Below are 23,095 nucleotides of genomic sequence, written 5' to 3'. Positions count from 1 at the left end.
TGGCTGCGTCACACCCAATGTCCTTACGTGATTGGTGCGGCAACCAATCGATAACAGAAAAATCTAGAACCACCTGGAAAAGGGGACCATTGAGTACGTCATCGGTAATCGGCACGGGCCTGACGTAAATTTTACCCTAAATTTAACCTGCAGGTACAGTTTCTACCTTCACATCTCACGTGCCTCAAAATCAATACGCATACAACTATAATATCTATGACTTTAACATTACTGATAGCTAGATCATATCTGATGAGATAGTGGTACGTAAGCGCTACCTGAAAGCATTGTTTGCGAGAGGTAAAGCTTAGAGTGCCCTAAGACGATATATTGCTTATACATACAAGTTTATTAAGTCGGTACAGTAATATTTACTGTTATTGCAAACATTTGTTTATAGCGACATATGACGCTGCTGTTTACGTGTCTTATCTCCATGGAAATGACAACAGAGGGTTGCACTGCGCGTAATCACATTGAATTATATTCATTTCATTCATTGGTTTTATTTCAATGCGTTTTATCTGTTTATGTTTACTTCTTTGTTTAAACAAAATATGATATACATAACTTTTCTGGCTAAGTTGTTTAGGTACCTACCATAAGATAAAATGTTCCAGATAAAAGGCCTAAATGTATATATTAATTTAAGGAATCGTGTTTAAGTTAGGTAAGCGTGTCACACAAAAGGCAATTTCCAGTAAAGATAGAATCACACATAACAGCCTTATGCCAACCGGTGCATAGTAATAAAGACATGATTTTATATCAGTAGAAAGAAAACAAAAATTAGTTTTAGGGGGTGTTTTATATTATTATACTTTACCCAATATATTATATTATTTGAATATTTTTAAACTTTGACTACAGCCTATTCAGATTTCCGCAAGTTGTTAGCAAAGCAACACAATAACGGAAAATTGCTGTCATATTGTTCTATCTATCTATCTATCTATCTATCTATCTATCTATCTATCTATCTATCTATCTCCAAAATAAATGTTTAATTGTGAGTTTTGGGGGGGTTTCATAGTGTTTAAAGTCATGGTATTAAATGGCACAACAAAACAAAAATGCACACATTCTTTAAATTCTAAGGTTTTACATAATTAAATAACATAATTAAAATATTTATAATAATAATAATAAAATCAGGTCCTTAGCCAGTTTTACAAGTACATAAATGCAACCTGAGATGAACAGCAGCACATGACATCGAAGACCTTGTTATTATTTATTTAACACTATATTCATAAAAGATAAAATATAATAATATAGCAGACTCTTAAAATGATAAAGACTAAACTAAAATGAGAATAGAGAGATTTTTTAAAAAGAAACTGTAATACCTTTCTTTTTGATTCCATCCAAATTCCTTCAGTTTTTTTTAGGGCAAACCCATAACACGTCACTGCTGAGTGTCTCGTTCGATTTCAGCTTTATTTGAACACTTGTTCTTATTTCCCTGTTTTCTTGTTGAGGACGTGAATGTTTACTCATATTCGGACTCAGCCCGCGGCGCCCCTTGCCAGAACAGGAAGTGATAGTTTAACAGGCTGTGCTAGCCAGCTAGTTCAAGTCAAATAGGTTAGCTTGCCTTTTAACACATTGTTTACGATGGGACTGTTCGGGAAATCACAGGAGAAGCCAGCAGCTGATTTGGTAAGTACTGACTGATGGTGACCAGAACCTGTCTTTAAGAGCTGTGTGGACAAAAAGCAAAGAAAGACAGTGGCTCTAGCTATCCTTGCTAACGTTAGCTGTCACACAGCTAGGGCTTGTCCGTCCTGTATGTTGATACTTCAGGCTGATAATTAAGTAGTCAACAGCACTCTAGTTGAAAAAACAACAACAACAAGTTTGACATTAGCTTACATAGTTTTTTTTTTTTTTTACACTATTCAAGATCACACGCTTGTATACGTGTCCATTAGCCGATTTATGCTTTCTATAGTAGTGTGCCTGTTAGCATACATGCTAATATAAGTCTTCACTGTAAACAAACCATTGCTGTCCTCACTTTAGCCAACCTTATGAGCCATTACATATTAGCAGCTGTACATGGCGTCGTTGTATTGCGACACCCGTGTTAAAACGAATATTACATGTACATCCACCTGTAGCTGGCCGAGAAACAGAGACTGTGTCATGTTTTAATAAGATAATGTGCTCTTTCAGGTTAAGGAGTGGAATCATAAAATCAGGAAGGAAATGAGAGTGGTGGACAGACAAATTCGAGGTAAGACTACAGCCAGAGTTTGACACTTCCAGGACCGTTTACATTCAGTTTATATCACTTTCACCTAAATATCTGATAACCAAACTGAGGAGTTATAAATCTAGTGTAAGTACAATGTATTTGAATTGTCTGATAATTGCTGTCATTTAATTATTCATCTGGAAGGTGTAAAATAATCATTTGACTCAGTAAGTCATAAAGATACCAAATTAGCTTTTTGTATATGTAATAAATATAATCAAAGACCTGATAAATTGTGTGTTGTCTGTGTAATGAAATTGACATATTTTGGTTTCAGATATTCAAAGAGAAGAAGAAAAAGTTAAACGATCCATCAAAGACGCTGCCAAAAAGGGACAGAAAGATGTGTGCGTGGTGCTTGCGAAGGAGGTGATTCAGTCCAAACGAGCTGTCACAAAACTTCACGCTTCCAAAGCACAGATGAACTCTGTAGTTCTCAGCATGAAGAATCAGCTTGGTGAGTGTGGCAGCGCACAAGATGGGGAGGAGGGCGTACTTAGTTTGTCACTTAGAGCAGGTTTTCTAATGACATTGTGATCATCAATGCTCTTCTCTGTCACTGAGGAAATCTGTTTTGCGTGTTTTCAGCTGTGGCGCGTGTTGCTGGAGCAATGCAGAAGAGCACAGACGTCATGAAAGCCATGCACAATCTAGTCAAAATCCCAGAGATCCAGGCCACCATGAGGGAGCTGTCGAAGGAGATGACGAAGGTCACTGTTTACCATGATATTATTGTTACGTGATTGTTACACTGTGTCACTGATGTTGTCTAATATTTTAATTCTGTTTATTTTGCTTTGTTGAATTTGAGATATTATTTTAGTTACAGTTGTGTTAAATTTTTGATCAATTTAATTGTTGTGCCAAAGAAATTTCACAACTTTTCATAGTAAAGCTAAAACTTGGCATATTTACCTTTCAGGCTGGTATCATTGAGGAAATGATGGAAGATACTTTTGAGAGCATGGAAGACGGAGAGGAGATGGAGGAAGCAGCGGAGGAGGAAGTCGACAGGATCCTCTTTGATATCACAGCAGGTGACAAAAATAAAATCACAGCTCAAAGTCACATTTTTGTTTTTGTTTGTTTTGGGGTTTTTTTTTAGGGAGTTTAAGTCTGAACCACAGATCAGCTATAAAGTCAAAACACTGAAAACGCTGGTTCTGCTTTCTCTTGTCAGGTGCCCTTGGCAAAGCACCGAACAAAGTCACAGATGCCCTGCCTGAAATGGAGCCCGCTGGAGCCACTGCGGCTTCAGATGAAGAGTCAGAGGAGGACATTGAAGAGATGCAGTCAAGATTGGCAGCCCTGAGGAGCTAAGGTGAACTGCCGCTGTGCTGCCTGTCGAAGTCAGGTGGCTCACTCCGTGAAGGACAGAGATCATTCTGGTGCAGAGGTTACAGTTTCGAGTATCCTCATCGCTTCTTGTTATAAATTCACATAATCATTTGGGGTTAACATTGTGCTACGACAGTCAATTTTTCGATAGTCATCTGGTTTACTCAGCCAGAAGAAAATACGTTTTTGCTTTTTGTGTATAATTATCAAGGGTAAACCCTGGGTAAGTCTTTATTATCCAAAGTCAAGCAGAAGGGTAAGAAGGTGTACATATTGTAAGTAAGAAAAGCCTGCTGTGCCTACAGTGCTTCATCATACTCTTCTTCTTCTGTCCAAAGTTATTATAGACTGGTTGTGGAAGTATTTATGATCCCAAATGCAACAGACTGAATAACTGTTGATGACAAGTCACATCAGAAATGGCCATTCAGCTGTATTTTTAATCACTTAGGATCAAATTATTATTATTTTGTTTGTTCCGTTTACCTGTAGTTAACCTACAAAATCCGAAACACTAGATGTTGGTGGATGGGGTTCACTTTTTGTTTTCTGTACAGTCCAGTCAAAATGTGTCTGTTCGTTCTGTGGCTATACACGTTACACTGATCGGAAACTCCACGCATACTACTTTACTTTTTTTTTGTTTGTTTGTTTTTTTGACATTAGCAGTCAGCTCGTTAAATGTTTGACTTCATCCCCATGATTCCCTCCTAAACAGAAACAAGCAGAGGAAATAAGTTGGGTGTTCAGAACGTATGTACTGTGGATGTACTGTGTGTATATTTTTTCTATGTCTTGGAGAAAAAAAGAAATTAACTTTTAAGAATAAAGCTGACAGTTACCAGTAACTTGTCTCTGCCTGTTTCTGCTTGCAGCACTGATCACGCTAACCTTTCTTTTTTTGTGTGTTGTTTTTTTAACATCTCAGGTCTCTTCTTGTTATAGTAGGCCTTTTGGGATATGTGAATCAGCCAATCAGCGGGTCAGAAAAAGTAGTGCACACAGTCGGTTTAATGCTGTCTGGCAGATAAAATGGCTCAACCGGCACACAAAAAAATAGCCTATATAAACAATAAAGACCTTAATGAGACTACTCCAAAGACAACAGTCTATCTAATTAAATGCAGGAGCTATGTGTCAAACTATAATAAACTAATGCCTTCTTCTTCTTTTTTTTTTTTTTTTTAAAGGAGCAGAATTTTAATTTTTAGGAAGGGTTCATTTTCAATTCACCCCATTTCAAACCGGCTTTTTCTTTTTTTGTTTGTTTTTGGGGGGTTTTTGGTCCGTTTTGTTAAAATGGACAAAAGGGTCAAGTTTCTGCCAGCCACGGCCCTCCCTTGGCAGCTTTTGTTGGACGGTAACAAAACCTCGCCTGTGTGCTCTGGCTGCAGTTTGTGTGTGAAAGGCTAGACAAAGCCAAGGTACTGTTGCTCTGGTAATGCAGGTGTTCTCAGGTTTGGGACCAGGGGATGAGAATTTCGAGGATAGGCAATGTCCCTGTCCTTGAAATCACTTTTTAGTTTTTATGAGGTCATTTTAATAAGGTTTGACCTTCAGTTGTAAATGTCAACTGTGAGCAAGATTACAGTCAGTACAATCTGAAATATTTGGACTCTTGCTCGTTGTTTTAGGCCACACTAGCTACTCTGCATCTTCCTCAAATTCCCCAGTGTCACTTGATTTGTGGTCATTTGATTAATTGTAAAAATTCCCTTTAAAAATGTTACACCATAGAATAGTAGTAACATCAGAACCCTGCATCCTGAAGTGGGCCTGTGTGTAGTTTAAAGAGCATGACGTGTTAATGGGTAACAGTTGAAAACACCATGTTCTCGTTACAGTTGTTTAATACATTTCTTTAATCTTTTCTTTCAAGAGTGTTCAGGCTAAAACATTTGTTCCTATCTGCAGCTCTGAGGCAGTGTGATGGATAATACTCTCTACTATTCGGACATAAAGCAAGCAATCAAGAAGTTTACTTGTAGATAAATCGCTAATTAAAATGTTTTCGTTGCAGTAATGCATGTGTGTGTGTACCTTCATTTAAATGACCACAAAAGTATTCATTCAAACATATCGGCCACGTAGTATTACCGTATTATTCCAAGTAGGAGGTAGTTTGTGGATCTTTGAGCTTTACGGGGATTTGGTTGCAGTATTAAAAGGTAAATTTGAAAGGGATTACAGAATACAAACGCTTAAAAGGAGCACGGAGAGGGGGAACAGGAGATATTTGTCTCCTTTGCAACCCTGCATCGACACATCCACACACCCTTGTGGGCTTGAGGACTCACGCTCCGGCATGTTGTGTGTCTGCTGTCTGTGCAATGCAACACTGCCATCTATGGATAAGAGCTGTAGGCCGCTCACTGTTTATCCCGCATCACGTTGCCGCCTGTGTGCGTCCACACGCAGCCGCCTGGACGCGCCTGTCATCTGGAGGAAACTCCTCCCTGCAGACAGCGCGTCCTGTCGCCTTCCCAGCGCAATGGTCTCCTGGATCATCTCTAGACTTGTGGTGTAAGTCCCCTTTTTAAATTCATTTAAAACATTCTCTGTCATAGAGGGATATGAACAGATCGCATCGCCTGATTGTTGCAGGTGGCAAATCGAGACGCACATTAACGGTGGAGAAGCTGCGCGCTTTACAAGCCCCCGCATTTCTGCCTGACAGCCTTTTTAATCAGAATCAGACGTCAACATAGAGAGCAAGTGTCGTGCTGTTCATTTCTGACTGAAAGCAGCCCGGGTTTGATGGGATTGTACTTTGTCGTTTCAGCCGGAATGAGCCCCGGGCCTGTATAGACCTACTGTATTTCTTAACAGGCTGGCAGCGCGCAGCAGTCTGCCACTCTTTGTTTTTATCAAGTGATTTGTTTTTTATTCTAGACAAAGAGATGACGTTATTGAGTGAATAATGTATTATCGTCATACGAGATGATAAAAATGAGTCAGATCCTGAAATCTGGGGGCTTCTTTCATAGCCAGAAGCCCTAAATGTCACTGAGTGGCGAGGTGTCTGAACAACAGGAGCGGTCTTTGAGTGGACCAATATTGAGTGTGGATGTCCCACATTGGAAAAAAAAACCCAAAAGGGATGGGTCAGCCTTCTCAGGTTACAATGCAAGAGCATTTCATGTTATAAGAGTGGATGCATATACCCCCATGTTTTTATATCAATAGCTGCCTGTTTCCTATTATTATTAGTGTAGGTCATGGCTATTTTTCGCCTGCACAAACTATGAATCAGCATCATTGCAGACTGTGTAAAGCAACAGTAGGCTCTAACCTCGAAATAGGGAAGCAATTACATTTCGATAACGAGATTTTGTTACACTGATTGGACTGCCAGCGCTTTGGCAGCTCAAAACTTGGTTATGCAGATTCGTTTTTGGATCGGTGGCCAACAGAAAGGTTTTAGCTGCGTCGATATTTTAAGCGTCCTTGTGTTTCTGAACTCCGAGTTAGCCGGCCAGGCCCGAGCAACATGATGTGGGTCAGTAATTTGATCAGGTCGCACTTACGCAGCTGTTGCTGTTGCTTGGTTGTAGCACTTTCACAGAGTCCACGTCTCTGTCCGGACACCCAGCAGCACAGGTGCTTGCATAAGAGGAGGAATTTAAAGAAAAAAGACAACATATGTGAACTAATTTTACCTGAAATGACTTGACTTTATCTGTCAGCTGCCAAGCCCGTATTAGCCATGAGTAATACTTTACAGTTTCTGATTGACCTCATCTTTCCTGGAAACCTGTAAATGTCTACAAGAGGTCCAAAGATTCAAAACAAAATGTACATACAAATGCTTAAGAAGAAAGAATTATTCCCAAATGTCTATATATGGATTGCTTTAATGCACAGCATACACTGCTGTGGAGAAGTCTTTCACCCCTCGTAATTTGCTAGGAAAATGGGAAATAGGTGCAGCGATTTATTAAAAACATGCAAATACACATGAAAATAGAGTATAGAGGAAAAAAACAGGCTGTGCAATACTAATAAGCTTTAAAGTAAAAATCTGATGTGTTCACTTTTATTCTTTAATGCCTCCACTCTCACAGATGAGTTTTCTTGTTGTTTCTTTAAGTAGTCTTCAGGAATAGTTCTCCAAGCTTATGAAGGACATTCAAAGCTTGTCTTTGGATGTTGCCTGCATTTTGTTCTGTTTTCTATCAAATGTCTTTTGTTCTCTGCTTGTCAGTTTTCCTCAAATTTTTTAAGGACACGCTGCACACCATGCTGAGAAATTACAAAGTTTCAGCTACTGGCTCTTTAGGAATCATCTTGTTGGTCCAAAAATACTATTTTATGCCTGTCAAACTGTGTTTTTATGGGAACCTGACAACAACAAAGTGCCTAAAGGTATAAAATTACTTCTTCACTAAGTTGTCAGTTATGTGTAGTCACAACACTGGTTCATCCCTTGGGTTAGGTGCTCAAAGGATTCACAGGTAGTCATAGGAACCAATAGTTCCTGCAGTACAAAGACTGTACAGCATATGAGTTAAACAACAGCCAGTGTCCAAAGAAGACATTTGAAAGATTTTCAGAAAGCCTGGAGAATTATTGATGGAGATCAATTTAAAAATTACAAGAAAGTCTGTCACTTTGGAAACAAAACATAGACTTTTTCACAGCAGTTTATTGTTTTTAATCATGTTTTATTGCATTAAACATGTCTTTGTGGCACGTTTTTTTATGTCTGAATATTAATCGGTTTTCTGTCTTTTAGACTCGTCTTTGGTACACTATATCCTGCATACTCTTCTTATAAAGCTGTGAAGTCCAAAGATGTGAAAGAATACGTGAGTAAAATGTTTTTAGCTTTACAATAGTAACACCATGATGTATTAGTAAATAGAAATGTTTTATGTGGATTTGCATTAACAGATTTGACTTTTCTATGACATTGCAGGTGAAATGGATGATGTACTGGATAATATTTGCCCTATTTACATCTGTGGAAGTGTTTACAGACATGTTTCTTTGTTGGTAGGTGACTGCAGATGTTTTGTGTCAAAGATCGTACAGAGGCCCTCCGGGGAATATATTTCAACTCTTGTCTTGAGTCTTGTAGGGTTATCATTAACAATCTTTATGGCAGACATAAAAAAACACAAGTTATTGTGTTTTACTGCTACTCCGTGTTTTCACTGCAGGCTTCCTTTCTACTATGAACTGAAGATAGCCTTTGTGGTGTGGCTGCTATCCCCTTACACTAAAGGTTCCAGTGTGCTATACAGGAAGTTTGTTCATCCCACGCTTTCCTCAAAAGAAAAGGTGAAATCCCTTTCCTTTTTGTTGTTGTATCTTCCTTTATTTCCTCTGGTGCCGTTAAAGGAAAGGCATAGGGGGCAAAATGTTCAGTCTAGGCTTTAAGCTAACACGCGTGGTTTTGTGTCTAATAGAACTGGAGTTTTGCGACTGTCTCAGGAACAAAAGTGCCTTTGTGCCAATTCACTTTCCCACTTAAGCTTTTAAAAATGTGTCCGCTGGACAAAGGCAAAGACATGTCACAGTCTTCTTCCATTCGTCTTTTCCTTTCCACCTTTTTTCCCCCCCTCTGTTTGTGTGGCAGGAAATGGATAAATGAGCTTTCTGAAGATCAAAAGCCACAGAATGAAATGATGCAGTCAAGCAACACATGAAACAGCTGTCCAGCAATTACACAATGCCAATGAGATACATCATGTTCATGTGATTCTTTTTTTTTTGCTCTTTGTTTAGGACATTGATGAGTATATCTGCCAAGCAAAGGACAAAAGCTATGACACACTGGTGCATTTTGGGAGAAAAGGACTGAACGTTGCAGCCACAGCTGCAGTCATGGCTGCAACAAAGGTAATGCAGACTCTGGACATTTGTTTTGTACTGCACTGGGGGTACGGTGCTCGGGCATTGTAAATAATGTGTCAAGCTTGTTGTTTTTGCGGCCGATCACATTCATGAAGCTTTGAACATTTGTTTTTGAAGCAGAGGACGCAGCAGATTACTGTAATGTTTGTGTATTTCATGATGCCATGTCATCCCCAGCCTGTCTCACACTGCTGCTGATACTAAAACATAGCCTTTCCCGGTTTAGGGTCAAGGAGTTCTGTCAGACAGACTCAGGAGTTTCAGCATGCAGGATCTCTCTTCCTACCAGTCTGACCCTGTTAACAGCAGCTCCGACTCTACGCAGCCTGCAGCCGCACAGCACCGAACCCGACCTATGATGCGCAGCAAGTCTGAGAGCTACAAGGGTGAGGAGATGTGATTTCCATACTGCTTCATGCCACCTACAGTAGCCCTGAAAACTAAATAAACAAACAACAAATAATAGTCTTATAAAGCATTATAAAAATGTAAATGAGTTAAATAGCACAACATACCGAAAAATATGGAAATATGGGCTCGATGAGCACACTGTAGGAGCCATTACAATGCTGCAGCAGTGCCTGCCTGGTTTGTGTGACGCAGATTATCGAGGCGATATCTGTTTTCCTGTTCAAGCTCGTTTAAGCCCAAAGATATTGTTTAGTACCTCAGCTTTCCTGACTGGCCCCCTAACCTCAGCCCTACCTTCCTGTTTGGAGCAGGTCAGGCCCTCACAGGGCTAACCATCCTGTGACAAAACTCGCATGCAGCTGGAGGGATTTTGTGCCAACTTTAACAGTGGAATCGGTTATTATTTGTACTAATTCGGTGCTGTATTTTTCAGATAATTTAAAAAAATTTTCATGTAATTAAATTTAGAAGTAACAACAACTGTTAATATCGATGGGGTTACGGTATTATTAAATAATGAATCTTAGCAAGGGTATGTCATCGAATATTTGGTAACCAAGCTGCTGTAAACATCTGAGCCAGCGTTTGAATTTTCATTCATTCTGAGGATCTTTGTTATTGCCGACAAATCCAAGTAAAAGACCAAAACCATTACTTTCTGTGACTTAGACGTTGTCTGTTGTTCATTTTAAGGCTGCATATGTTTATATGTCTAAATAATGTCCTAAACAGCTGGGCAGTGTAGCTACTTGGATACATTTGTTGGGGACTATTTTCAGCTGTGGATTAATACACATTTGGCGAGCTGTATTTTTAGTTGCATGGTTGGTTTGGGGTGGAGTTAAAATTAATATGAATCATAATAAATGTCAGCTGGAGCTAAGATGTGGTTCATTAATGTGTTTTTTATACTTTCTGTATAACAATGGCGCTTAAGGCGCAGAGGCATCAGAAAGTTGCTTTTTTGTGGTTTTGATCTTTTTGTGAGATCATTGGATTTGCTGACAACAACAAAATCACCAAAATGCAAAATCACTAAAGCTTCTACGATATTATCTTTTGTCTTCTGTTGTGGCATTATTTGACATGGAAAACAGGCTAAGAAGGTTTACTCTGACTCTTAAAATAATAGAAAGGAGGACATAAGGAGGGCTAATAAGAACAGCCTTGTTATGCTTGTATTTGCTGCAGCAAATTGGTGTTTGATCTCAGTCGTGCAGCATGCAGGATGATGATGCATTATGATATGAGCATTCGTAATCCCCAAACTGACCAAAATCAGCTACATCTCTTCTGTAATGAAATGGGAAGCATTAGGCCTTTGATTGGTTAGTTTTTCATTCCCTGCTGCCGACCTTTTCCCACGGTACAGGGCAGGATTTTGACATGACTGAGTTTGAGGTGTTGGGGTTGGACCAGTGGGACTCCAAGGAGTTTCTGTCCCAGAATGCTTCAACTTCTGAGTCTGAGCCCACGCCCATTACACCCACTATGACACCCCAGTCCACCCCACCCTCCGCACCCTCTCTACCTCCCACTCCGGTGGCTCTGGAGCAGCCTGAGGAGGTGAGGAAAGAGGCGCAGGCAGCGTCAAAATCTCCACAGCTCAGGTTGACTAAGCGGAAGGCTCCTGAGGTACACTGCCTTGTGAACGTGGCTGCTCAGCTGCTGTCTGATCCTAACTGCCCCTTGAGAATGGTGATTTACTCAATGATTCACTAATTTCTGCTGCTGCGTGCCTAAATAAATCATCATGGTCCAGTACCTATGCGATGGTGGAGAGCCAGATTGCTAATAGAATTTCTGCACTGATGAAACTGAATCATGCATTAACTTGGTAGAAACATTATTTAGTTCAAATAATGATTGCATGATTGCAGTGACTCAGATTTTTTGGAAATATTAAACATTGTTGATAAATTCACACGGTTTGCCTTCTAGTGTGTTTCACCCATTTAGAATAACTTTTAGTTTTGATGTGGAAATGTTTGTGTGAAATCCTTCCCTGGAATGAACCAGCATTCATTCATAAACCTCAACACCTAGTATGTCTTTGATTGGCGTTCTCAATGAACAGCTAAATAAAGCAGGATTATTAAAGGATAAAGCTGGCAATATTTTTTTTTCAGTTGTCAGAAGATCACATGAAAAAATCAACAATGAATTGATACTACAAATGAGTGTTGCCTGGGTAGCTAAAGCCTGAAAGAGCTTGTTCCTTATTCCTGTGCGACCCAAACCCTGGTAGAAACATCAGTGAGCCACAGCACATGCGCTAAGTGACATAATGTTTCATCACAATCAACATGGGACTGTAGTTTTTTGTTGTTTTTAAGTTATTACCACATCAGTCCCCTGATGCCACAAATACTCTGCTGAGAAACAAATGTGCATTTACGCCTCGAGACCTAGGACTTTTTCCCTCCCCCTCCCAATCAGTTAGTAACAGCTCCAATGATGCAAGGCCAAACTTACCTATTCATTACTATTCTCTAAGGCAGGGGTGTGCAATCTCAGTCCACGAGGGCCGGTGTCTCTGCAGGTTTTATATGTGTCCTCGAACCAACAAAGCTGATTTAAATGGCTAAATTAACTCCTCAACATGTCCTGAAGTTCTCCAGAGGCCTGGTAACGAACTAATTGTGTGATTCAGGTGTGTTGACCCAAGGTGAGATCTAGGGACACCGGCCCTCGTGGACTGAGATTGCCCACCCCTGCTCTAAGGTCTCGCTATTGACAAGAGAAACGTGAGAAAAACAGTAAAGCATGCTTCTCTTAACCACCAGGCCAAATTCAAGTTTTAAAGACACAAGCTCTTAATTAAGCTGCATATTAAAATTATGAACAGCCTCTCAACAGTCAGTAAACACTGATGTCATTTAAGCTATTCTGTGCCACATTTGATTCAACATACACTCACCAGACACTTTAAGTACCACCTTGTTCTTACCAGGTGGAGCCTATTTTGTTTTCAGAGCTACCTTTAGTCTTCATGGCAGAGATTCAACAAGATACTGGAAACATTCCTCAGAGATTCCAGTCCAGGTTGACATGATAGCGTCACACAGTTTCTGCAGATATGTCCGCTGCATATCCATGGTGGGAATCTCACGTTCCACCACATTTCAAAGTTGCTACGTTGGATTGAGATCTGTTGACTGTGGAGGCCAGAACAGTGAACTCACTGTCGTATTAAAGAAGCCAGCTTGAGATGATTTGAGCCTTGTGACATGCAACATTTTCCTGCTGGAAGCAGCCATCAGACGATAGGTACTGTGGTCATAAAGAGTTGATTTTAAGGGACCCATAGTATCCTATAAAATACTAGGATACTGGCAGCATTTCTTCTATTGTCCAATTTTTTGAGCCTGTAGAAATTGCAGCCTCGGTTTCCTGTTCTTAGCAGGAGTGGCACCTGAAGTGATCTTTTGCTCTTGTGTGTTCAGAGAAGCTCTTCTGCATAAACTTGGTTGCAAAGAGTGGCTATTTGGGTAATCATGTCATGCTCCTCTGACATCTGATATCAAAAAGACATTTTCACCCAGAAAACTACCACTCACTGCATTTTTCTCTCTTTACATACGATTCTCTGTAAACTCTACAGATGGCAGTGTGGGAAAAATCCCAGTAGATCAACAATTTCTGAAATACTCAGACCAGAACCATCTGGCACCAACAACCATGCCATCACTTAAATCACTTTTCGTCACCATTCTGATGCTCAATATCCAGCAGGTCATTGTTCGTAAATGCACTGGGTTCCTGCCATGTTATTAGCTCTTTAGATATTTGTGTTAATAAACAGCTGAACAGGTGTCCCTAACAAAGAATTAAACACAACACATTCACAGTCATAGTGATACTAGGCGGCCTCTTCAGTAAAAGTGTTGCACTTGGCAACCTTTGAAAGCGTTACATGCTGTGTTTTTACCCTAGAGACAGTCTGGTCCCAGCACACTGAGCTGATAATCCACAGAAGAAGATTATTCACTACTACAATGTTTACTCCTCTTTTGTAATGTTTACAGTACATTTTTTTAAATTGCCGTCTGCTCCTTAAAAGGAATTAAAGTAAATATTTGCAATCTCCTCTCCTGTTAATGACTTCTGTAGAAATAAACAGGCTTTGGTCTGAGAGGTAAATTGGAAAAACAGGGAAACTGTTTCTTAGTTTTGCTTTCATCTTGACAATAAGAAAAATACAAAATAATGCCAGCCTTTATCCTTTAAATACTTTGCGACTCCTTGCAGCTACTGGCTGACTGAATTCCATCTCTCTGTTCGCTTCTCTCGTCCCTTCTAGCCTCCTCATAGAGTCTTAAGGCCTCTCACAAGATCCAGGAGTGCTCTTTCTTCGAACAATGAAGCCATGTGAAACTGTCCTCAAGACTACTCCAGCTGCCTTTTCTGCAAGAAGTTAAAACAAAAATACTGAATGGCCAAAAGCTACATGACTGAAGCAGCCCTGCTTTGGAATAAGGTATTACCAAAGTGACCTATGATGACCCCTCTATATACAGCATATAGCAAGTGACTCATGATTTAAAATGTTGAGGTAGGAGAAATGAGTGAATGGGTGCCATGCTGAGAAGACACTTTGAGTTCGTTGGTTATTGAATATGTATTTATGTACAGGTTTATGTGTGCTTCATCTTTATGATTTCTTTGTTTTTAATCTATCAAGTCTGGACAGGCAAATGCATGTGTGTCTTCCCAGGCATTAGTCTGCTGTTATTAAACAGAATGTACTGTCACTGAACATTACAGCGGGCACAGTGAGCAAGAGAATGTGATAGAAGCCAAGGATCAACAGCATAGACCGGGCTGTTTTTACCCACGTGAAATAATTTTTCTCTGGAGAGCAGCTTTTCTGCACTTCAATAATTATCACAACAAAGTATTAATAAATCAATCAGTTATCCAAGCGAAGATCAAGCAACAAGTGACAGATATGATTCTGTTTATTACCTCTCTCTTAAAGCCTTAAAAAAAGAGATAGCAGAAACTTAAATGTTGCATTTCCAACAGTGTTCTTATTAATATGCACTAGGTTTAGAATAGAAATCACTGCCCTCAATAATCTAAAATAGCTGAATAAATAAATAAATATAAGTCACTGAACACCACCATCAATCACTTTCATTATTGTGCGTTTTTTCGGTGGTAAATAGTTTTTTTGTGTACCAAAAAACAACACGTGCATCACAGATTTAGAAAAGAAAGAAAGAAAAGAGAAAAAAAGTCATTACATAAGATGTTTCGTTAGTGGAGCTGACTGTTTTTGACAATCTGTTTAGTTTCTAAGCATGTTCTGTCATTTAATTGGCAGTTTTTAGTGCAATTAGGATTAAGTCACTTTTCTGCTGTAGCAAGAGTAGGATACTACATGGTTAAACATTAACTGTATATGGACATGGTTGTTTTATCTTTTTATTTACATGTTTAAAATCACTGTGCAATGTTCTGCTGTGAACTGAGCAACTCTAAGCCCGACTCTCGTTACCGTTATTTGCTTCCGTTGTTATTTAGAAAATCACGAGAGTGACTTTAGTGGTTTTTCAGGTTTACAACCTTTATGAATTAGCAGTGCGTGGTGAAGCGTTGTTTGTTTTCATCCTGAACTTTACTCGCTGCGCCTGAACCTCGGCGACGTTCTAAACAAAGTATCACTGTGCTGGTTGTCGATTGACAGGATTAGCCCAGTAGATTTCTAACTTTCCTCTATGTATCTGTATCATTTAAGGTGGGTTTGAAACAAAAAGCTTCTCAGGTACAACTGTTCTGTTTACACGTCACTCACTCTGATGTTGTAGATACACTTATTATGCACATAAAATCCTCTTTAAACAGATAAAAAGTTATAAAAAATGGGGGGTGGGGGGAATCAAATGATGTGTTTAAGCATTAGTAGTATCTGTGGTAGTGTTGGAGGTGATTTCTTTGAAATTCATTCAAAGCAAAACAGGAAAAAACATGTTACAAAGTTGCAGATCTGTATACTTGTGTGTAGATTGATGAAGTCATCATTGCATGATGTTTTGTTATTAATTTGTATGAGAATTTGATTTCTTAAGTGCTTTTGTGTGAAGCTGTTGGCCTCTTCAGATGCCTTGCTGGTAAACATTTTCTTCTTTAGTTGATTTATAAAAAGAAATGTTATGGCTATCAGTTGGTTAAATAAATATATACGCATACAAACATGTCTTATTAACTGGTAAATTAGCCACTTAACACTTTAAGCAGTGGGAGACACGCAAGTCATTGTACTAACGTATCCTCAGATTTTTTTTCTGGCAGGCCAGAATGTCAAGTTAATTCAACTTAAACTTAATTGTGAATTATGAAACAAAAAGACGTGATGTGATGGCATATTGGTTCATGACTATCAATTTGTTTCACTTGTTTAAATATTTCCGTTGGTGAAATCAACTTACAACCATTAAATATAAAGCAGAACTTTTGTGTCTGTTCTTTTTTCTGCGTATTTGCTTTAAAAGAAAACTTACAGGGAAAGTATGGCAAAATGTGATGATTTATCTGACACATATACAACATCATTACATTACAAGCAGAAGACAAGATGTCATTACGTGAATCAGCAAATTAGGGTTTGAGGTTGACCCGATCGTGGTACTTCAGGTATGGATCATCGACGTACCAGTTTCTCCTTTTCCAAAATGAGGTTGTCATTTTATCTAAAAGCTTGCATTGTGTTTTGCTACAGAATACGATCTCTCTGAGGCGCTTTCGTCTGGCAGGTTTCTTCTTCCAGAGCTTCTTCTTGTATCCAGCCTGTTCATATTCAAAATCAAGAAGTTAAATTTAACACGTTACCTACAATTAACATATGACTCAAGCAGCTGTAACACATACAAACCTTGCGTCGGATCCAAAGGCCACAGTGCAGCCTCATGAACCTATCTGTGACAGATTTTACACTCTTTCTCTTCCCCTTCTTGACACTATAGTAAGTCAGACTTCTGCTTGGCTGCTGAGTTCGACTAGGAACAAGTGCCGACACCCTGCAACAACAGAGAGAAGCAGAACAGCTGTTACAAAGAACATACTTACTTTGTACACCTGTTCACCAGCTTGTTAACACAAATATATAATTATCCACTCATATGGAAGCAACTGAGTGGCTTTTGTCATGTAGAGGATGTACTGAAATGAAAACAGAGCATCAGAATGAGGAAGAAGTGACTCTGAACATGGTTGCATGGTTATTTGTGTCAGAAGGGTCAGAATATTTAAAAAGCTGCTAATCTGCTGGGATTTTCCCAAACAGTCATCTCTATGGTTTACAGAGAATGAGCTAAAAAAAGAGAAAGTATCCAGTGAGCAGCAGTTTGGGTGGAAATGCTTCAACACCAGGGCCCTATTTCAGGAAGCCGGTTTAGAAAACTCAGAGTGAAAAACGATACTCAGGGTTGAGTAACCCCGAACTGTCCAACTCGGAATATTCGGTTGCAGAAAGGCTGATAACAATTAGTTCAATCAACGCGGAGTTGCTTTAACCCCAAATTAAGCGCGCGCACGAGGATACATAAAGCCCTGATTAGTGGAGCACAGATTAAGCGAGTCACCATGGAGACGAAGGGAAAGAAGGCGCGGTCAATGTATTTTACAGCGCTTGAGGCCGAAATTCTGATGGCAGCATATGCCGATAACATGCAAATTCCGCGGAAAAAAAGTAACACAGCCACAGCTGCAAAAGAAAGAGAGCATGCATGGCAAAACATAGCCGACAGAGTCAATGCGTGAGTGTTAATTTAAACATTGATCTAGGGATTTCCACCCATTTAACACGTTATTTTATTATATTTTATTTTATTTTTTATTTCATACATTTTATTTTGTGATGTGATGTGAGCGCAGGTGCAACCCAACAGGCCCCAAACGTTCCTGGCAGCAAGTAAAAATGAAATATAAAAATATAGTCCAAACAGGTAAGGTGTAATTGTATTATGAGCCATAGTGCTTGGTCTGTTTGTCCCATGTAAATCAATTGCAGTTAGAGGCTACATTAATTTTCTTTCTGTAAGCACTTATTGAAATTATCTGAGCACATTACAAGTACATATTTGCTTACTCTGTATGCTCAAATGTGACCCGTTATAGCCAACAGAAAAAAAAGCGGAGGCCCGAAAAACAGGTGGGGGTCCTCCACCACCACCACTCACAGAGGCTGAGCAGTTGGCTTCCACATTTGTGATAATGTTGGCAGCATCACATATGATCTTCACAGTGCAGAGAACACAAATTAGCATCCATTACTATAATGAAATAATTTGTTAGTTTGAAATGCTACAGGGAACCATGTACCTGTACATTAATGCTGTGGAAAGACTTCCTGTTCACATAGTCTCCTTCATTTACTGAAGGAGCAATGATTGGAATGTGAGTGCCATCTGTACAGCCAATCACGCCTGGGAACCGTGAGAATAAATGTAAAATTTAAGTAGTAGTTCAAGTATCACCACATCATGAATTAAGTTTCGTTCATCCTGATACCTGCAATTTTGTGGCATCCCTCTTTGATAAATCTTGTGGGTCTATGACCGGGGAACACCACAGACGAGTGCAGGAGACGTTTCAGTGCAACTGTAACATTCCTGACTGCCCGACAGACGGTAGCCTTGGAAACGTGCTCAGCGTCACCAATATTATACAGAAAGCTCCCGTTTGCAAAAAACCGAAGTGCAATACAAATAATATGTACAGAACTGAGAGAATGTCCGCGATGTGTCACATGAGCAATATTAGGCCTGAGGATGTTATTCAAATAAATTATAGATTGTGCTGAAAAACTGTAACGTTCACACAGGAAATCATCAGGAAATGATAAAATGTCCGAACGCGCTCTGATCACTCTCTCCCGGCGGAGAGCTCTGCGGAGAATTTGGGCTTCAACATCTACTGGCTCTTCAAGGAAGGGGCACGCCATGTCCGACACTTCCTACAGTCAGGTTTCTGACAAAGAGGCGGAGAAGGTCAGGGTTAGTTGAAGTAAACCTGCTAGGGGGCAGGTTAGCTTCACGGAGTGTGTCGTCATAGTAACTCACTCAGAATTAATCTAAACTCGCTTTGTGAAACCGAAAACCCAGAGTTTTCGTTAACTCAGGGTTTACTTACTCAGAGTTTGCACTAAACCGGCTTCCTGAAATAGGGCCCAGAAGTCAGAGGAGAATGACCAGACTGCTTCAACTTGATAGAAAAGCAACAGTAACTCAAATGCCCACTATTATGACCAAGCTGTGCTGAAGAGCATCTCTGAACAGGAAACTGATGCTACAGTTAATACTGGGTCACCAAAATTGGACAACAAGACAGGAAAGAGCTTGCCTGGTCTGATGAGTCTTGATTGTTGCTTCACATTCAGATGGTAGGGTCAGAATATGAGTAAACAACATGAAAACAGGTCAAACTGCCCTGTATCAACTATTGACACTGCTGCTGATGTTGGAATAGTGTGGGGATATTTTCTTGGCACATTTTGAGCCCTTAGCACCAACTAAGCTGAGCATTGCTGCTGACCACGTCCCTCCCTTTCTGACCTCTGTACTCATCTTCTGACAGCTGCAGGATAAAGCATCATGTCACAAAGCTCAAATCTTCTCAAACTCATATCTTTGAACATGACAATGAGAATGACTGTATGCAAATGGCTCCATCATCACCAGAATACAACTTTGGGATGTGGTGGAGCAGGAGACTCACATCATGGATGTGCAGTGGACAAATCTGCAGCAGCTGTGACATGCTGTCATGTCAGTTCCCAGCACATCATTGAATTTGTTTTGCCTTTACAATTAAGGAAATTATGAATAAAAAATGGGGGTCCAAAAAGGTGAAATAAATTATTTATTTTAGGTAAAATAAACAATAGAAAACTCTTTTGTTTTTTCAGACCCGCTGCAAAGTGCTTACATTATAAAGACTCTGTGATGCAGCTGTTGAAGTCACATTTTAGTCATCTCAGTTTTTTTGTGTTTTATATCCGAAATAAAGACGCCTTTTGCCAACAGTAGAAACAAACAACTACAAAACACTCCCAGTGAGCGTGGAAAGCAGGTGCTGTGTCACTGCAAGTCCTCTATGCTGTATACCGGCTGTCCACTACCAACAAAAGTGTCACAAGATGAGATTAGCTCGGATTATCAATTCGGTGAAACGGTTTCCTGGAGGAAAACCTGTACCTAATCGTGATTAGGACGAACATTAACCTAGCCTGTTACTTTGGGGAGCTTAATTACTCAAATGCATCGCCCTCATATTTCTATTCCTTCACTCCTTACCTCTGCAGTATGTTGTAGCGTGGTGTCTGCCACACTGTACCCTGGAGAGGAGCACGGACAGCGGCTGTAAAAGAACTGTAGAGATGCGCAGACTGAACGAGGCTGGACTGACAGGTCTGTGGTGTCCGGGCACATACAGACACGGACAGCGGCCTCAGCAACCCTGTTGTCAAACACAAGGACGACAGAGAAACACATGAATATAAAACCGAATTCAGCTATTTCTGTATGTGTTACTGAACAGCACTGCTCGGTAACACACAGATGATAAACAAGCACCGCATCAAGAGGGTGAAATAAAACTGTATTAATGTCAAACTGCAGTTACACACCGGACAGCCTCCTTGCCAGGGTGGCCGCCATGTTTCCTCCTGAACGCCCAAGTAAGTACGGTGGCCCGTTAGGACAAACCTTCTTGTTAAAAGCATGAAGTTAAGTTGAAGCGACACAGCGCTTTACCGCCACCTAGTGAAGGACATGGTTGGCTGTGCTGTGCAGGATATGGCAAACCAGAGCAGGCTAAAAAGAGAGAGAGAGAGAACCATTCAAGTCATTTTGAGACAAACCAAACTTGTAAAATGTGCATAAATCGCATATGAACACATTTCAGTGTAATAAAACATGTTTATGGACAATACAATACTGTACATAAGGTTGGTTCTTTAAGACTGGCCTAAGTAAGAGTTTTACCCCCGTCTGACGAGCTTAAAAAAGCTTTTGCTTTTGTTTAGTAAAATAAAATTATGTATAAAAACATTTACAATAAAATACCTAGTATTTTACTGTACCATTGCTTTTGTAAAATGTCATTGTGTGGGTTTAACATAAATTGAGTATTTCTGTGGCACTGTTTATTTATGTCCTTTATAACTTTTCAATATAACTTTCATGTATTACAGTAATCAAAAGATTATCCGGCACTGCACCACACTACACCACATTTTATCCAATACAAATGTATTAAATACTCCTGTATTCAGTCTACTTGGTGTATATACAGTATGATATAGCTTCCAGCTGTGTCTGTCTACATAGCTGTCACACTGTAAACATGAGATCCTGAGAGTTGCCATTTTTCAGAATTGTTCATTGCTGTTCATTGCTGGAAGACCAAATCAGTATTTCAGTTTTCTTATTTATTTAGTCTGGCAAATTTCCCCGTACCTACTGAACAGATAGCCCATGACAGAAATGTAGCTGGAGCAAATATCCACAATCTAGATAGCTAAATGAAATAGTGATTGATGTTCTTAATAACGCCTGTGCTTTCCCTGCTATGATTCATCAAAATGACTGCTGTGCGTAGGGCTGTGTTGTGCAGTAAATATAATTATGCCACAGCATCCATCCATTCATCCATCTATTTTCTTCACCAGCTATACCAGCTGACACCTGGCAAGAAGTAGTACATCGTGGACAGATCACCAGTCAGACAGCGAGGACACAAAGGGACAGACGAACCTAACATGTACATCTTTGGACTGTAGAAGGAAACCCACGGAGGCACAGACAGAATATCCGAACTCCAACACAGTGGTTGCAACTGTCATAACATTTCAAGGCAGAACACTGACACATATATACAGTATACAACCTGCAGCAGTGACCTGTTACAGATAAAACTAGCAAAAGAGGATTCAAGTGCCTGATTAATGTTGAGAATAGAGTGTGATAGTTCAAAAAATATTTCCATGACTAATTTCTAAAGAATTGATTGATTCATACTTCTGTGGTTTTAGGCATCCTCAGCATCAGCCTGACTCCCTGATGGAAGGTGTCAGGCTGTGGGGGGTTGTAACGGCCATCTGTTCTTCCTGAGGTGCGCGGTTCTCTCCAACTGTGTATCTGGTGTTGCAGGAGTACTGCAGAATGATCTGGGGAGTGATCAGAACCCCGATGGTACAGCGCAGACATGTCAAACTAATTATTCATGTGAAAAAGCCCAGTAAATATATGAAAAAGAGGAGCAATTTCAACAGAACATCTCAATTTGTTTCTCAATTCTCAATTACTGTCTGTAATTGTTGAACAGAAGCTTTTTTATTATTCTTGTAGAGCCATTGTAAAAAAATAAAAAAAAAGAGAGAGAATTTTCTATAGCAGATAACAGGAACTTTTCTGTCATTTAATTGTTTATTTATTACTTAACTACTTTTTTGTGGCATGAATGGCCATGGTGGGGGAGGACTTTATCAGTAGGAAAAGCTTTAAAACGTATTCAAATACATTTTAAAGTCAAAACCATTGCCCTGCTTCAGAATGTCTTTTAACTAATTTTACTTTCAAAGCTTTGTAGACAAGCGACACATGTAATGTCAGCTGTGGTAGTTATAAAGAGCTGGTTAAGACAGTGTTTGTATTTCTTAATTCTCCGCTTAGCAGAAGACAGTATAACACCACATTCACAGCATACAGGAGCAAGAATTGAACCATTAAAACACAGCCTAAATTACACTTTCTACACACTAATGGAAGGTATAATATCACCAGATTTACTTGAAGGCTGTTATAAAAGCACTACTCTTTGCTGCTGGCAGGCCATTGTACTGTCACTGTTTGTCTTTGATAAAATACACTACAGTTTTGTGTTGTATGTTGCTGAAAGGCAGTTGTTATTACACATTCTGTTCTGATATTAATTACGTTGTTTTTCTTGGTTAAATTAGCCAGTGTCTTTCAAAATGTTTTGAAATCTGTGAAATGTGAGTCTTTCTTGAGTTTTAAAGTTGTTTATAAAAAGTTTATATATTTACATATATATATTATTTGAATTAATTACACATATAGTACATGCAGCCAATCAAAAGTTTTGAATATGGAGAATCAGTACTTGTTAAAAAGATATATCACCAAAAGATTTTTTCCTCCAGTAAATAAATTAATATGAGGACACTAATGATAACAGGTGCTATTACTTACAACCTATTAA

General features: G+C 39.5%; 3 protein-coding genes across 5 annotated transcripts; 2 read left to right on the top strand and 1 right to left on the bottom strand.

Annotated features, from left to right (window-relative positions):
• The first annotated feature begins 53 nt into the window (after positions 1–53).
• Positions 54–4,446, top strand: chmp3 (charged multivesicular body protein 3). 2 transcript variants are annotated; one of them, XM_085442682.1, is made up of 7 exons: positions 54–153; positions 1,482–1,662; positions 2,179–2,239; positions 2,538–2,717; positions 2,849–2,970; positions 3,183–3,297; positions 3,441–4,446. In XM_085442682.1, the coding sequence occupies exons 2-7, from the start codon at positions 1,618–1,620 to the stop codon at positions 3,578–3,580; spliced, it is 663 nt and encodes a 220-aa protein (XP_085298808.1). In that variant the 5' UTR covers positions 54–153; positions 1,482–1,617; the 3' UTR covers positions 3,581–4,446. The 2 variants fall into 2 exon arrangements, with proteins under 2 accessions (XP_085298808.1, XP_085298809.1); XM_085442683.1 differs by lacking the exon at positions 1,482–1,662 and having other exon boundaries at positions 55–153.
• A 1,533-nt stretch (positions 4,447–5,979) lies between these two features.
• reep1 (receptor accessory protein 1) lies at positions 5,980–15,064 on the top strand. 2 transcript variants are annotated; one of them, XM_085442680.1, is made up of 8 exons: positions 5,980–6,121; positions 8,334–8,406; positions 8,517–8,593; positions 8,761–8,881; positions 9,329–9,442; positions 9,684–9,843; positions 11,241–11,503; positions 14,172–15,064. In XM_085442680.1, exons 1-8 carry the CDS (start codon positions 6,090–6,092, stop codon positions 14,241–14,243), a joined length of 912 nt encoding a protein of 303 aa, XP_085298806.1. In that variant the 5' UTR covers positions 5,980–6,089; the 3' UTR covers positions 14,244–15,064. The 2 variants fall into 2 exon arrangements, with proteins under 2 accessions (XP_085298806.1, XP_085298807.1); XM_085442681.1 differs by having other exon boundaries at positions 5,986–6,121; positions 11,241–11,434.
• Positions 15,065–16,382: 1,318 nt separating this feature from the next.
• Positions 16,383–20,579, bottom strand: mrpl35 (mitochondrial ribosomal protein L35). Its single transcript, XM_085442684.1, has 4 exons — positions 20,499–20,579; positions 20,167–20,329; positions 16,746–16,890; positions 16,383–16,660 (listed from the first exon to the last, which is right to left on the bottom strand). Exons 1-4 carry the CDS (start codon positions 20,527–20,529, stop codon positions 16,472–16,474), a joined length of 528 nt encoding a protein of 175 aa, XP_085298810.1. The 5' UTR covers positions 20,530–20,579; the 3' UTR covers positions 16,383–16,471.
• Positions 20,580–23,095: the final 2,516 nt, after the last annotated feature.

The sequence above is a fragment of the Copadichromis virginalis genome, linkage group LG19 (assembly GCF_057382275.1).
Source record: "Copadichromis virginalis isolate Kocher_CV1m ecotype Utaka linkage group LG19, C_Virginalis_male_GT1.1, whole genome shotgun sequence".
Classification (NCBI taxonomy): Eukaryota; Metazoa; Chordata; class Actinopteri; order Cichliformes; family Cichlidae; genus Copadichromis; species Copadichromis virginalis.
The sequence above is the reverse complement of the archived record's forward strand: the minus strand, read 5'-3'. Positions and strand labels throughout refer to the sequence as shown.